Here is a 12,700-nt window from a genome sequence, read left to right as displayed (position 1 = left end):
AGAAAGGATATATGCACCCCTATGTTCATAGCAGCACAATTTACAATAGCTAAGATTTGGAAACAGGTTAACCTAAGTGCCCATCAGCAGATGAGTGGATTAAAAAACTGGTACATCTACAAAATGGAATACTATAACACTATAGAGAAGAAGGAACTTTTATCATTTGCAACAGCATGGATGGAACTGGAGAGCATTATGCTAAGTGAAATAAGCCAGTCGGAGAAAGATAAATATCACATGATCTCACTCATATGTGGGATATAAGGATCAACATAATTTGATGAACAAGAATAGATACAGAGACAAATGGTAGGGGAGCGGAGATGGAGTTAGAGAGCAACCAAAGGACTTGTATGCATGCATATTAGCATAACCAATGGACACAGACACTTGGGCGGTGGGGGCTTGCCCAGGGTGGGAATGGCTGGGGGTGGGGGAGGTCAAGTGAGGAAAAAGGAGACATATGTAAAACTTTAGACAATACATTTTTTTAAAAAAGTTAAAATAAATAAATCAATCAATCAATCAATCAATAAATAAATAATAAAACCATTTCTATTTAATGTAATTGTTGTTGGTTTTAATCTACTATTTTGCTATTTGTTTTCTATTTGTCCCATATTTTCTTTATTCCTTTTTTCCTCTTTTCATATCTTCTATTGGATTTATTGAGTACTTCTTAATATTCTATTTTATTTTTTATTGGCTCATTAGACATATCTCTTTATTGTTTTTATTTTTGCTATGCATCTTTATTACAGTTTGCCTTCACATACTATTATAGCAGATTACATAAAATGTAAGGTATCCTATATAATAAAAGCCTAATATGCTAAGTGTTCGGTCGTCCATTCAACCAAGGAACGCGTAATATGCTAATGATATGCTAAGGTCACTCAACAGCTCGCTATGGTGTGCACTGATCACCAGGGGGCAGACGCTTCGACCGGTAGGTTAGCTTGCTGCTGGGGTCCAACCAATCGGGACTGAGTGAGATGGGCTGGACACACTCTGGAGCCCTCCCGCAGCCCCATCCTGGCTGGCCAACCTCCCGCATCCCTCCCCGGGCCCGATCATGGTGGGGTCACTCAGCCTGGCCTGCGCCCTCTCGCAATCTGGGACCCCTTGGGGGATGTCAGAGAGCTGGTTCCAGGCTGATCCCGCAGGCTAGGCTGAGGGACCCCACTGGTGCACGAATTTGTGCACTGGGCTTCTAGTACTTTAATAACAGAATACGTCTATTTCCCTGTTCCTATCCTATTCTACATATATTATTAATCTCAAAATATACTTTTATTATTTTTGCTCTTAACAGCACATTGTCTTTCAAAAAATTTTAAAATGAGAAGAAGCTAATTTATATTTACACGTGTATTATCCAGTGCTCTTTATTCCTTTGAGTCGGTCCAGGCTTCCATTTGATCATTTTCCATCTACCTGAATGACTTCCTTTAACTTCTATGTAGTGCCTGCCTGCTAGTGAGACATTCTCTTGGATATTTGTTTGAAGATATCTGTATTTCATCTTCAGTTTTGAAGGATATTTTCACTAAATATGCAGTTCTAGATTGACAGATTTTTTTTCTTTCAGCATTTTAAAGATTCATTATCTTCTGGCTAGCACAGTTTCCAATGAGAAATCCTCAGACAGTCTTATCTTTTTAAAGTATCTATTTTTTACTGGCTGTTTTTAAGACTTTATCTTTATTTCTGTTCTTGCAATTTGAATATGAATTATCTTGATGTGGTTTTCTTTGCGTTTATCTTTTCCTTTATTGATCTTTGCTTGTAGGTTTATAGTTTTCTTCATACTGAAAAAATCTTGGCCATTGTATCTTCACATATTTTTCCAAGCCTTTCTTCTTTTGGTATGCAATTACACATATGTTAGATGATGTGATATAGTCTTGCTGATTACTAAGATTATTTATTATATTCATTCAGTTTTTTTGTCACTCTGGCAATACTTTGGATATTTAAAATGCCTTTTCTTCATATTCACTAATTTTTTCTTCTATAGGGTTGAATTAGTTGTTCAACCCATCAAGTGAAATTTTCCTTTCAGAGAATATATTATTATGTTCTAGGCTCTTTAGTTTTTTAAAATATCCTCTGTTTCCCTCCTTATTATGTTCATGTTTTTATTTACATATTTGGGTGTGGGGTTTTTTATTGATTGGTTTTGAGAGAAAGAGACAGAGACATCGATTTGTTGTTCCACTTATTTTGCATTCATTGGTTGATTCTTTTATGTGCCCTGACTGGGGATTGAATGTGTAACCTTCGCATATCAGAATGACACTCTTAACTAACTGAACTACCTGGTAAGGGCTGGGTGTATTTTTAATAGCTATTTAAGTCTTTGTCTACTAATTTTACTATCTGTCATTTCTAGGTTTAACTCTATTGACTGATTTTTCTCCTGCTTATAACTCACATAGTCCTTCTTTTTCTCATGTCTGGTTATCTTTTATTGGATGCTGGACATTATAAAAGTTAAGTTGAATGCTGGATTATCTTTACTTCTTTTAAAAAATATTGGACTTTTTTTAGGAAGCTGTTAAGTTACTTGTAGATTATCAGTTTGATCCATTTGTGGCTTGTTTCAAACTTTGTTAGAGCAAATTTAAAGTTGACTTTACTCCAAAACTAGTTTAACCCCATAACTGTGGCTTTCCTGGATGTTCTGTGAGGACTCTCCATTCTGACTGATCAGAGATTGAAAATCTCTGAGCTCTGTGTGAGCTTTGGGAATTGTTTATCTTAAAGCTCACCAATCACTTTGTACTTGGTCTTGTAGAACTTAACCCTACACTTGCACAGCTAAGTATCAGCAGCAGACTCAGCTGAACCCATGTAGCTATCTGGACTTCTGCATGCGCCCTCCTCCTATCTAGTGGTCTGCCCCGGCAACCTCCGGCTGCTCGGCCTTCCCAGACTCCAATCTTTGTCTCCTCGATTCACAAACGGCCGTGCTGTGCTCCACTCCCTTTCCCGGTGGCCAGGCCCAGAACGTGCCTCCAGGAAGAAAGCGATGGTTGTCGGGTTTACCCCCTTTGTTCTCCTTCCCTTCACAGTCACAGTCCTGTGCTGCTTGTTTCCCATCATCCTAACAGTTTTCTCCATATTCTGTCCAGTTTTCTAGCTGTTTACTGTAGCAGATGAAGTATGGTCCCAGCTACCTCACCACGGTCCCAGTGGAAATCATGAATTTTATTTATGCTTCACAAATTTATGCCTTTATTTTGATGTAATATGTAGAGATTTTCAAGTTGGAAAGTTCTGTAAATAGTCTAAATTTTAAAAATTAAAATAAATTAAATCTAAGTATTTATTATGAATTCTCTGAATTATGCTCCATAGGGTAGTCCATAACTGTATTCAGCTTTGAAGAAGCTTCAAATGGGTGCCTACAAAACTTTTAGTAGAAAATACTGCATAATAATCTGAGCTTTGTACTGTTTAAAGAATTTGGGAAGCATCCTTTTATTTAATCCTATTTATTCCAAAACTTATACTATTATATTTTAAAGAAATGTATCTTTATGAGATCTGGACTTGCCTTGAAAAGAGGAGTCTCCTAATTTTATTCCCTCCAAATCACCTTCCTGGAAATCATGGATGTATGAATTTTCACTATTAGTGATGGGAAATGGAAAATAAAGGGATGAAAGACTCTTTTGAATTATAACATAATGTGAAGTGCCCGGCAAGAAAAGGGTACTATATTAAGATGATGGGGGGGGAGGGGAGTGGATATCTATAATACTTTCAACAATGAAGATAAAAAAATGTTAAAAGATGACTAACAGCCATTGACACCTTTGTGAAAATTGGTTGGTTGATTGGTTCTTTTCCAATAGGGTTTTAAACCTGAGATTTTGATGGGAGTTATATAGAGAAAGTGGACCAACACAATGGGCTCTTCGACAAGGAAGAGGCCCTAGAGAAGCAGAGGGGAACTGAGTGCTTGTGAAGGCTGAAGGGATAGCCAAGCACACACGGGAGCAGTGAGGTTGAAACAACAGCAACAATAAAACAATTCTGCTCATTTCTAAATTATTATTTTTTCTCATCTGTTATTCTATACCTATTCAGGCCATATTGTAGATGACTATTGGAAAAGGGTATTTTTCTATAGTAATGATAGCTATGAAAATAAGACTTGGATTCAAATAGCTAACCCTAACTTAATTTATGTATGACGTTAAATGTAAGTCAATACCATGCTGAGAGTAAAATTATTCAAAAATGTCTGGGGGACAGTTTGCATGATAAATTAGCTATAATTTTTCAACCATGCTCAACCAGAGTTTTTAGATGTAATTGAAAAGTTCAGAAATTCGGGCAGCTGTGACTTAAGTTCAAATACATAGTAAAAGCCTTGAAGGTTGATAAATAAATTTTATTTCTTCAATTATTCAAGCAATTACCTAATTTCTCATTATTCTTTAGAGTATTGATTCTGCTCTATTTCGCTGTTACAAGGTCTAGGCTTTTTATACCACCATCTGGTCTCACTTTAAATTCAGCATTGGTCATTTCAAGTGGTCCAGAATGCTTCCTGGGTCCATGGACTCCTACTGCATTCTGCAGTCCCTCCCCACTTTCCCAGGTGACTATTCATGTTCTTGCCTCACACCTCGAGTCTCCCAACAGTCTCTTCTGCCCTCCTCCTGCTAACCTGATGAACAGTTCCTTCTGCTTCATGGAGAAGATGGAATGAATCAGAAGTTCCCACCACTGCTGCAGGGGTGGTACCTGTACTTCCCAGCAAAGGCCTCCTCCTCCCCTGTACTCTCCATCCCATGACCTTTCCTTTCCTCCAGGACATGTCTCCAATGAGTCCCTGGCATCATCTATTTTCCCCTCTCTCCTGGCAGATCTTTCCCGTTAGCTTGTATGCTGTTAGTTCTCTCATCTCACAAAAACAACAACAACAAAACAAGTCAGCCCTGCCTTTGCCCACTTCCCCTGCAGCTTCCAACCCATTTCTCTCCTTCCCTTTGTAACAAAACCCTGAACAAAGTGTCTGTATCTGCTCCAATTCCTCCCCTCTCTCTTAGGCTCCCTCTAATCTAGCCTTCCTCCTTGCCACTACACAAAATTGCTTCTATCCAAATCACCAATGTCCCCCACATGCTCAAGCCATGTGGTCATTTCCCAGTCCTCCCTGTGCACGAGCTCTCTGTAGCATCTGACACAGTGGAATACTCCTTGAAACACTGTCTTTATGTGGCTTCAGGATTCCATCCTACCCTGACCTCTTATCTCTCTGGCCATTATTTGCTTTCTTGACATTGGCAGGCCCAGGGCTCAGTATACTTGTACTTCCGTTTTTATAGACCCTCGATGCCTTAAGATGTCATCCAGTAGCATAGTCCTATACACCATTTATATGCTGGTGTATACTTAGCCTAGACCTCTCCCCTGAACTCCAGACTGGAATGTCCACATGTTCACTTCAACACTATATGTCCAATAGGCATCTCCAACTTCATGTGTCCGAAATTCATCTGGATCTTCCTCCCAAAACCTGTTCCACCAAGATTTTGATGTAAGGTAATGATGACACCCCATTCTTCTAGTTTCTTGGGACAACTATCTTGAAGTCACCCTTGATTATTTCTTTTTATCATACAGCATAGCCAGTTATGAGAATAGCGGCCAGAACCTCCTTGGAGACGAAGAACCCAGCCCAGGTTGGAAGGGCCTACTCCGGGCCTGCACATGGACGGGAAGGCCCAGTCAAGGGCATGTCACTGTGAGGCTTCCAAACACTCAGGATAAAGGGAGGGTCCCAAAGGTGCCCAGAGAGCGGAAAGCAGGTCACATGCAAAAAAGTCAGACCTCGAGTGGCAAAGGACACAATCACACTGTACGTGGGCTTATTCTGGCAAGGCCACCCTGCTTCCAGGACATGGACATTGTTTGATGAGATACATTTGTCACTTCAAAAAATTGTTCTTGTGTGTTAGGCAGAGTGGGGGCTCAGGTCAGCTCAGTGAATCTGGAAATCTCCTATCTGCCTGTCTGGGAACATCTATTTCTTTCCTCTTTAAACTAAGGGCAAGAGTGTTACATTTCCTCCTGCTCCACGCCCTCCCCTTCCTTTTCCTGCTCCTTCTCCTTTGTTTCTTCTCCCCTTCCCCACTCTACCTTCTGAGCCTTCACACTCGCTCTGTGTCTATTTCTATTTCTGTCTCTCCTTCTCCCTTTCTCTGTCTCTCCACAGAAGTCTGTGTTTGTCTAATAATTGGCAGGAGAGATCTTTTTTTTTTTTCTTTTGCTCTTTGCTTTTTAAGTGATGAATAGTTGGCGCTGGATCAAAGACAAGCCCTGTGGTTTTCTGGCTGCTCCAGAGGGCGGTGCAGCTGGCAGCCAGCCCAGCTGCTGGTGATAGGCATGTGCAAGATACCAAGCTCACAGGTCACTGTGTGTGTGTTCATGTCCGTGTGTCTTTCAGGCCAACAGCAGGCTGAAGCAGATTGAGAAGGAGTACACCCAGAAGCTTGCCAAATCTTCACAGGTAAGAACGTTGGAAGAGAAAAACAAAACGAGAAGAACATATGCATAAAAGCATTTGTATGTTAGAATTAAACTTCATTCTCTCCAGTTCCTCACAGATTAGTTTCATGTTTTTGATGGGTACATAGATAAGTAATATATGCTTTTAATATTTTTTATTAAAAAACTTTTTTAAATTGAACCATGTGAACACACACTCACATGTGGTAGAACCAGCCTGTGCACTTGAGCAAGCCCAGGCCGAAGCATATTTCACGAGGGCGGGAGGCACACGCCTACATCTGTGATGTAAGCAGTTTGATACCATCTGTGCTTTTTTGCAATATTCCATTTTGCTGCAGTAAAGACAGCTTAACAACAGAATTCAAAATGGCAAGTGTCTGCATTAAATTAGCAGCTCAACTGTTGACTCCTTTTAGGAAAAAGAAGAATAAGTCCCTCCACTCACAGCTTGCTGTGTGTTGTTACTTTTGTAGTTTTGATCTGAAAAGGCCAATAATTGATGCCTGTCTCTACTTGACATGATGCTTACAGTGCTCTCTGCACGAGTTGTTACAAGGCTGTCCTAGAGCAGCACCCAGGGAATCCCAAGCATTCCTTAGTGGTATGAATAATTCTAACTAAATAAATACTTTCATTTTAGTTTTGTGGCATCATAACTAATGACTTTGTAACTCAACTTTTCTTAATGTATACAGTGAAACGTGGTAGTAAACTGAAATGCATGTACCATTTTATGAGTTACCACACAATTGGTAGTAACAGCAACACGACAACAAAATGATACTAATATCAAGAATTTTATGGGGCACTAACCATATTGACTCATTCTGTCTTCATTCATAATAACACTGAGACTAGGAATTATTATTAGTTTTCCAGTTGAGGAAACTAAGGCTCAGGAAAGTAAGGTCACATAATTAGTAAATGACTAAGCCAGGATCCAACCTGGATCTGACTGCCCCAGCCTGACCCACTCCCTCACATTTTTTATATCACAAAATTTTGGTGGTGATGATCATGAAATTTCTTAAGTTCTACAATTATTTTGAAAATGTGCATATGTCATAATTTACATCCCATTAGGAAGTCAAAAATCTTCAGGTGAAGGCTCATATGTGTTTATTTAAAAAGATGATGGTTGCACTAGCCAGTTTGGTTCAGTGGTTAGAGCGTTGGTCTGCAGACTGAAGGGTTGCGGGTTTGATTCCCATCAAAGGCTTGTACCTTTGGCTGCAGTCTCAATCCCTGGGCCCTCATCAGGACGAGTGTGGGAAGTGACCAATCGATGTGTCTCTCTCACATCAATGTTTCTCTCTCCTTGTCTCTCCCCTCCCTTTCACTCTCTCTAAAAATCAATGGAAAAAATATCCTTGGGTGAGGATTGAAAAAAAAAAGATGATGATTGTCTTGACTGCCCTTATTCCAGACCTTCCTTGAGGAAAAAACATGGGGAATATCCTTTATAATCCATTGAGAAAAAATCTTATAATCAAAAGAAATCTTATTACTCTGAAAGTTAAAGTTTAAACTGAAATAATGGAAACCGCCCAGCTGGCATGCCTCACATCCTGCTGATTTTGCTTTATGTTAAATGGGGGAGGCAGACCGAAAGTGAGATAGAAGATAGCTGACAAAATGCTTCCATGATGGGAGTGTAACCAGGGGTGTTTAAGTTTATCTGAAGGAATGTGTGAAGAAGGCCGATTAGTTGGTATTAAAGCAAATTAAATGGAAGTGAGTGTGGAAGATCACCTCAGCTCCCCAGGGCAGCGGACCTGAATTGGAATTCCAGCCCTACTGCTTCCGTGACCTTGAGCGAGTTACCTGCCCTCTCTGGAATTCAGTTTGCTCATTTGTAAAAGGAGGGAGTAATGCTTACCTCAGAGGATTAAGTAACACAATACCACAAAAGTGCTTAGTGCAGAGCCTAATACCTAGTAAAGCATTTAACCACTTTTAGCTCTTACAATGATAGTATGAAACTTGCAATGAGAAAGCAAAAGAGGGAGCAAAGAAGGGAAGGGGTTTGGAAAGGGCAAAACATTATTTATTTTAATTAGTTTATTTTGGGGTGTTTGCTCATTGATTAAACTCTCCTTCCAAAATTTGGAGAGGTAAAGGGTTGCTGAATATTTTCCCAATGAAAGACATGAAGGAGGAGGAGGAAGAAGAGGAGGAAAAACCAACTAGTAACAACTCTCATGTCCTCTGACCATCATTTCATAAATGAAAGGCCAGTGCAACACCAAGTCAGAAAAAACCGTCGAAAGGGTCTAGTAACATAATAAGAGAGAGTCCATCCTTCTCATAAAAGATAGGATGACAACCTCACATTGGCAGTATTTGTTTGCCCACCTCTGAATATGAGAAACATTGGTTGATGATCCAGTCAGTTCAGAGAAATAGATGATTTAAAAATAAACATTGTAAAACAGAACCATGGATTGACTTTTTCTGTTTTCCAGTTTGTTTACTGGATTCTCTAATTCAATGTCTAAGCCAGTGATGGCAAACCTATGACACGCGTGTCAGCACTGACACACTTAGCCATTTCTGATGACACGCGGCCGCATGCCGAGGATGAAACATTTGCTGCTCCTGAGGATGAAACATTTGTGACTAGAGTCTTGGAGTTAGTTTTTTCCTCAAAGTGACACACTACCCGAGTTATGCTCAGTTTTTTGGCGAAGTTTGACACACCAAGCTCAAAAGGTTGCCCATCACTGTACTAGACCATGTACACCAAACCCTTGGCGTATCCAGGACTGTACCCCTTTTGGGATTCTCAATGCCCACCCGGATGGTGTTCCCGTCATCGCTGGGCACACTTCCAGGATCATTCTATCGGAGTCATGTATTTATTCTTTTTATCTTAATATTACATATTAGCCTCCCTTTTCAGTACTAATGCTGGTTCCCACTCAACTGACTTACTTGGTCAAAGAAAGATATTGCCATCTGCAGGGGTAGAAGTGGTGGTGGAGAAAACTAAAACTGGATGCCAGCACCCACCCACTGCCAAGGACCGGCTTCCCCGCTACCCACACTTGCTCCCACATACCTCTGCAGATCAGTGCCTGGGCCTGCTCCACGTGTCCCACACCCCAGCCTTCCTGTCACTCTCCAGGGTGACAACCCAGAATGCAAAAGGTGTCAAGGAGCCCCTCTTCCACTTAGTCTATGAGGATCTTCCATGTTCACTGAACCTCCCCAAGGATGCCTTGTCTCGTCTATGGTATTTTAAAGAAGAGCTTTATAAAAATCTCCAACTCTACTATGACCTGAAAAACAGTGAAGTGAGTTAAAGATAAAATCTTAACCTCTATTTAGAATCCTGCTATTTTTAAGACCTAATAAGACCACTAACATTAACTCAAAGTATTAATTGCTCAATAATCATTATTAACTATGATAGCTTTCATGGAATAGGATGCTTGCAGTATCAGCCCCAGAGAGCTCTCCTTTTGCTTTCCAAAATGTTAATTTTTAATACTCTAATTCACTTCCTTCTCTGAAGCTAATGCAGGTACACATTTAGGTGAATGGTGGCATTTTGTTCTATGATTTTTAATTAGACTCAACCCAAACTGGTGGGGTTTAATTAGGATTGTATAGATTAGTTTTCATTTTTCTTGGAAATTTTTCTATGAAAGGCTAGCTTATCTCAATATACTATTTCAAGTAATTATTTTTTATTTACTCTGATTATAATTCTACTACTTAAGTATTTATTGGGTGCCAGTTATGTGCACTGAGCTAAGGTTAAAATAGCCTATTCTCTTATACTCTGTGTCTACAACCAGGTGAATTTTGTTCCTTACCTAAAGCTTATTAATCTAGTTAGTGTGATTATTTTCTATCTTAAAGTAAATCTCAAATCAGTTTTTAAAAATTATCTATATTTTAGTCACGTCTCTGTAGCTATCTTATCTATCAGTCTATCAACCAATTTATCTGTTTATCTGTCCAAGGTGTTTCACCTGAAATGTTTTGACACTCTCCCTATATCATCTTCATAAGTTTTCAAATTAACTTTCCAAAGGTAATCTCATGATTTTCCCCAAAATAATCTCATTATTCCCCCCAAAAATGTAAGGTTTCATTTCCCACACAAAAGCAAGCATGCTTTACTAGTGGTTCCTTCCAAACCCTGCATTTCTATCTTTCTGATGTGCTGTTGTCGTAAATCTTCTGAATATGAGAGATCCCTCTTTCACACCCTTGTCATTTGAAGAACCCCAAAATATTTTTATCTTCCATTATAAAGCTAATCTGAATCTTACTTTTTAAAAAAGAAATGAAATTACCCTGTACTTTAAAAATGCATTGCATGATTGTGATGATAGATGTATGAATCTATACCCGCGATAAAATTGCATAGAACAAATACACACACGCACACACATCCAACACACAATGAATTAAACTCACCACTTCTGCAAAGTTGTAGTTTACTCAGCTTGAAACACTGCAATAGTCATTGAAAGAGTAAGTTATTTTTGCTATTTGGCCCCATGTTCTTATAAAATACCAATCCCAAGTTTCATGTTGGGCCAAGGAAATCTGGCTCTTTCTTATCTCCGGCTCCTCTGGCTCTGTGACTGTGAGTGAGTTCATTACTCTGTGCCTCAGTTTTTGACATTTACTGTAAAAATTTAACCTTCCCTGTTTCATAGAAGTGCTATGAGAATTAATGGAACTGATGCCAGAATGGAAACACTTCATCAAAATTCAAGAAACAGATGAAAACATCTTCATTCTCAGTAAATGAATTCCCCAACTCACAGCAGAAGGGTCAAGTTTGCATTTAAAAATATGACTGTACTGCTATTATGTGTTTTGTCATTTCTTTCACAATTGTCTTAATATTTGATTCTTTACAAATTTTAAATGTTAAACTTTGTTACAGTGAATTAGCTCCTTCTAAAAGCATAAGTACCCCACAGATTATTGTAAATGTGCTATTATTTCTGTCAGTAGTAACAACTATTATTGCTATAGGACTTGGCTTCTGGGAGACTCCAGACACTTTCTATTTATTGCCTTAAAATGCTGTGAACTAGTTTTGTCATCTAATAATTACTGGGAAAACTGAGTTCCAAGGAAGATCACTAACTTCCCCAGTGTTTCCCATCAACCAGCCCTTCTCCCATAGAACCAACAGAATTCTGTTCTAACCCGGGACTAGGGTTCTTTCTTTTATTAGAAGGAACCGCCATTTCCTGCTTTGGAAAGTCATCGCTACTAAATTTGAAAGGAAATGGATACATCTAAACCAAAGAAAGAGTCGGCCCATTAAATTCAAAGCTCCCTCGTCAGATGATTGCTTTGAGAACTGGGAGGGAACCCAGTCATAGAGAGAACCAGTTCTCAAGTGTAGAGAATACTCCAGGAGTCTCTGAAATGACACTACTTGGACCAAAATCAACTTTCATGGATATATTAGCACTTAGGAAGAAAGCAACCTTTTTGGAACTGTGTCATCATAAACTTCTCTTCAATCCCAAAACCTTGTTCAAAGTAGCCTGGTTTGAGGAACCAATTAAGAGCAGCAATTGCTCTGACTGTGCATGGTTCAGGTCCCGCCTTCTCCTTGGTTGGATGTCATCTTCAACAACGTAAAATATTTACCTCTTTCTGTGCCTCTGTTTCTCCATTAATAGCTGATGGGCAATAATAATGCCTCCATAGGAACTTACAGTGCCTAGCACAGTGCTCAGACGTTGGTGAATACTCAAAAACTACTGTGTAGAATTAGGTAACTATGGAGAATGAACTCTTACTTATTTTCTTTGGTTATTACAGTTCAAAGTATTAGGCAAGGCAAATAGCTTTTTTCTTTCCAATAAGTATATTTCTCAGTAAAATAAGATCTGACGCATTTCATATATTTGAGATCACAGATGTTCTTTCTGTTGATGAGTAAATATTGTGGAATGTTATCGTGGAAATGTCTTCCAAATATATTTGGTTCAGCTGTTATTCACCATTCACCGTTTTATTACAGTCTTTTATTGGGTGGAATTTCATGCATTATAGTGTGTGATATGTTAATTGGAAATACTGAGTTTGTGAAGCAGAGTCTTGCCAATCCCATTCCTTTGTTAAGCTAAATGCATATGAAGTAGACGCCTCTCGCTGAAGAATGCAAGTGATAGCATGCTGT

The 12,700-nt window shown here is 39.2% G+C and overlaps 1 protein-coding gene across 4 annotated transcripts in view; it reads left to right on the top strand.

Moving 5' to 3' along the window:
* The window catches only part of CEP112 (centrosomal protein 112), a 310,297-nt gene that overhangs the window by 229,645 nt on the left and 67,952 nt on the right, over positions 1 to 12,700 (top strand). For all 4 annotated transcript variants that reach the window (XM_079798269.1, XM_079798270.1, XM_079798271.1 and 1 more), the window contains one exon: positions 6,470 to 6,532. In XM_079798269.1, the coding sequence (XP_079654395.1) occupies positions 6,470 to 6,532 (63 nt within the window). The remainder of the gene's footprint in view (positions 1 to 6,469; positions 6,533 to 12,700) is intronic.

This window comes from Cnephaeus nilssonii, assembly GCF_951640355.1.
Source record: "Cnephaeus nilssonii genome assembly, chromosome: 19".
In the NCBI taxonomy this organism is placed as follows: domain Eukaryota; kingdom Metazoa; phylum Chordata; class Mammalia; order Chiroptera; family Vespertilionidae; genus Cnephaeus; species Cnephaeus nilssonii.
This window is presented reverse-complemented; position numbering and strand designations above follow the sequence as displayed.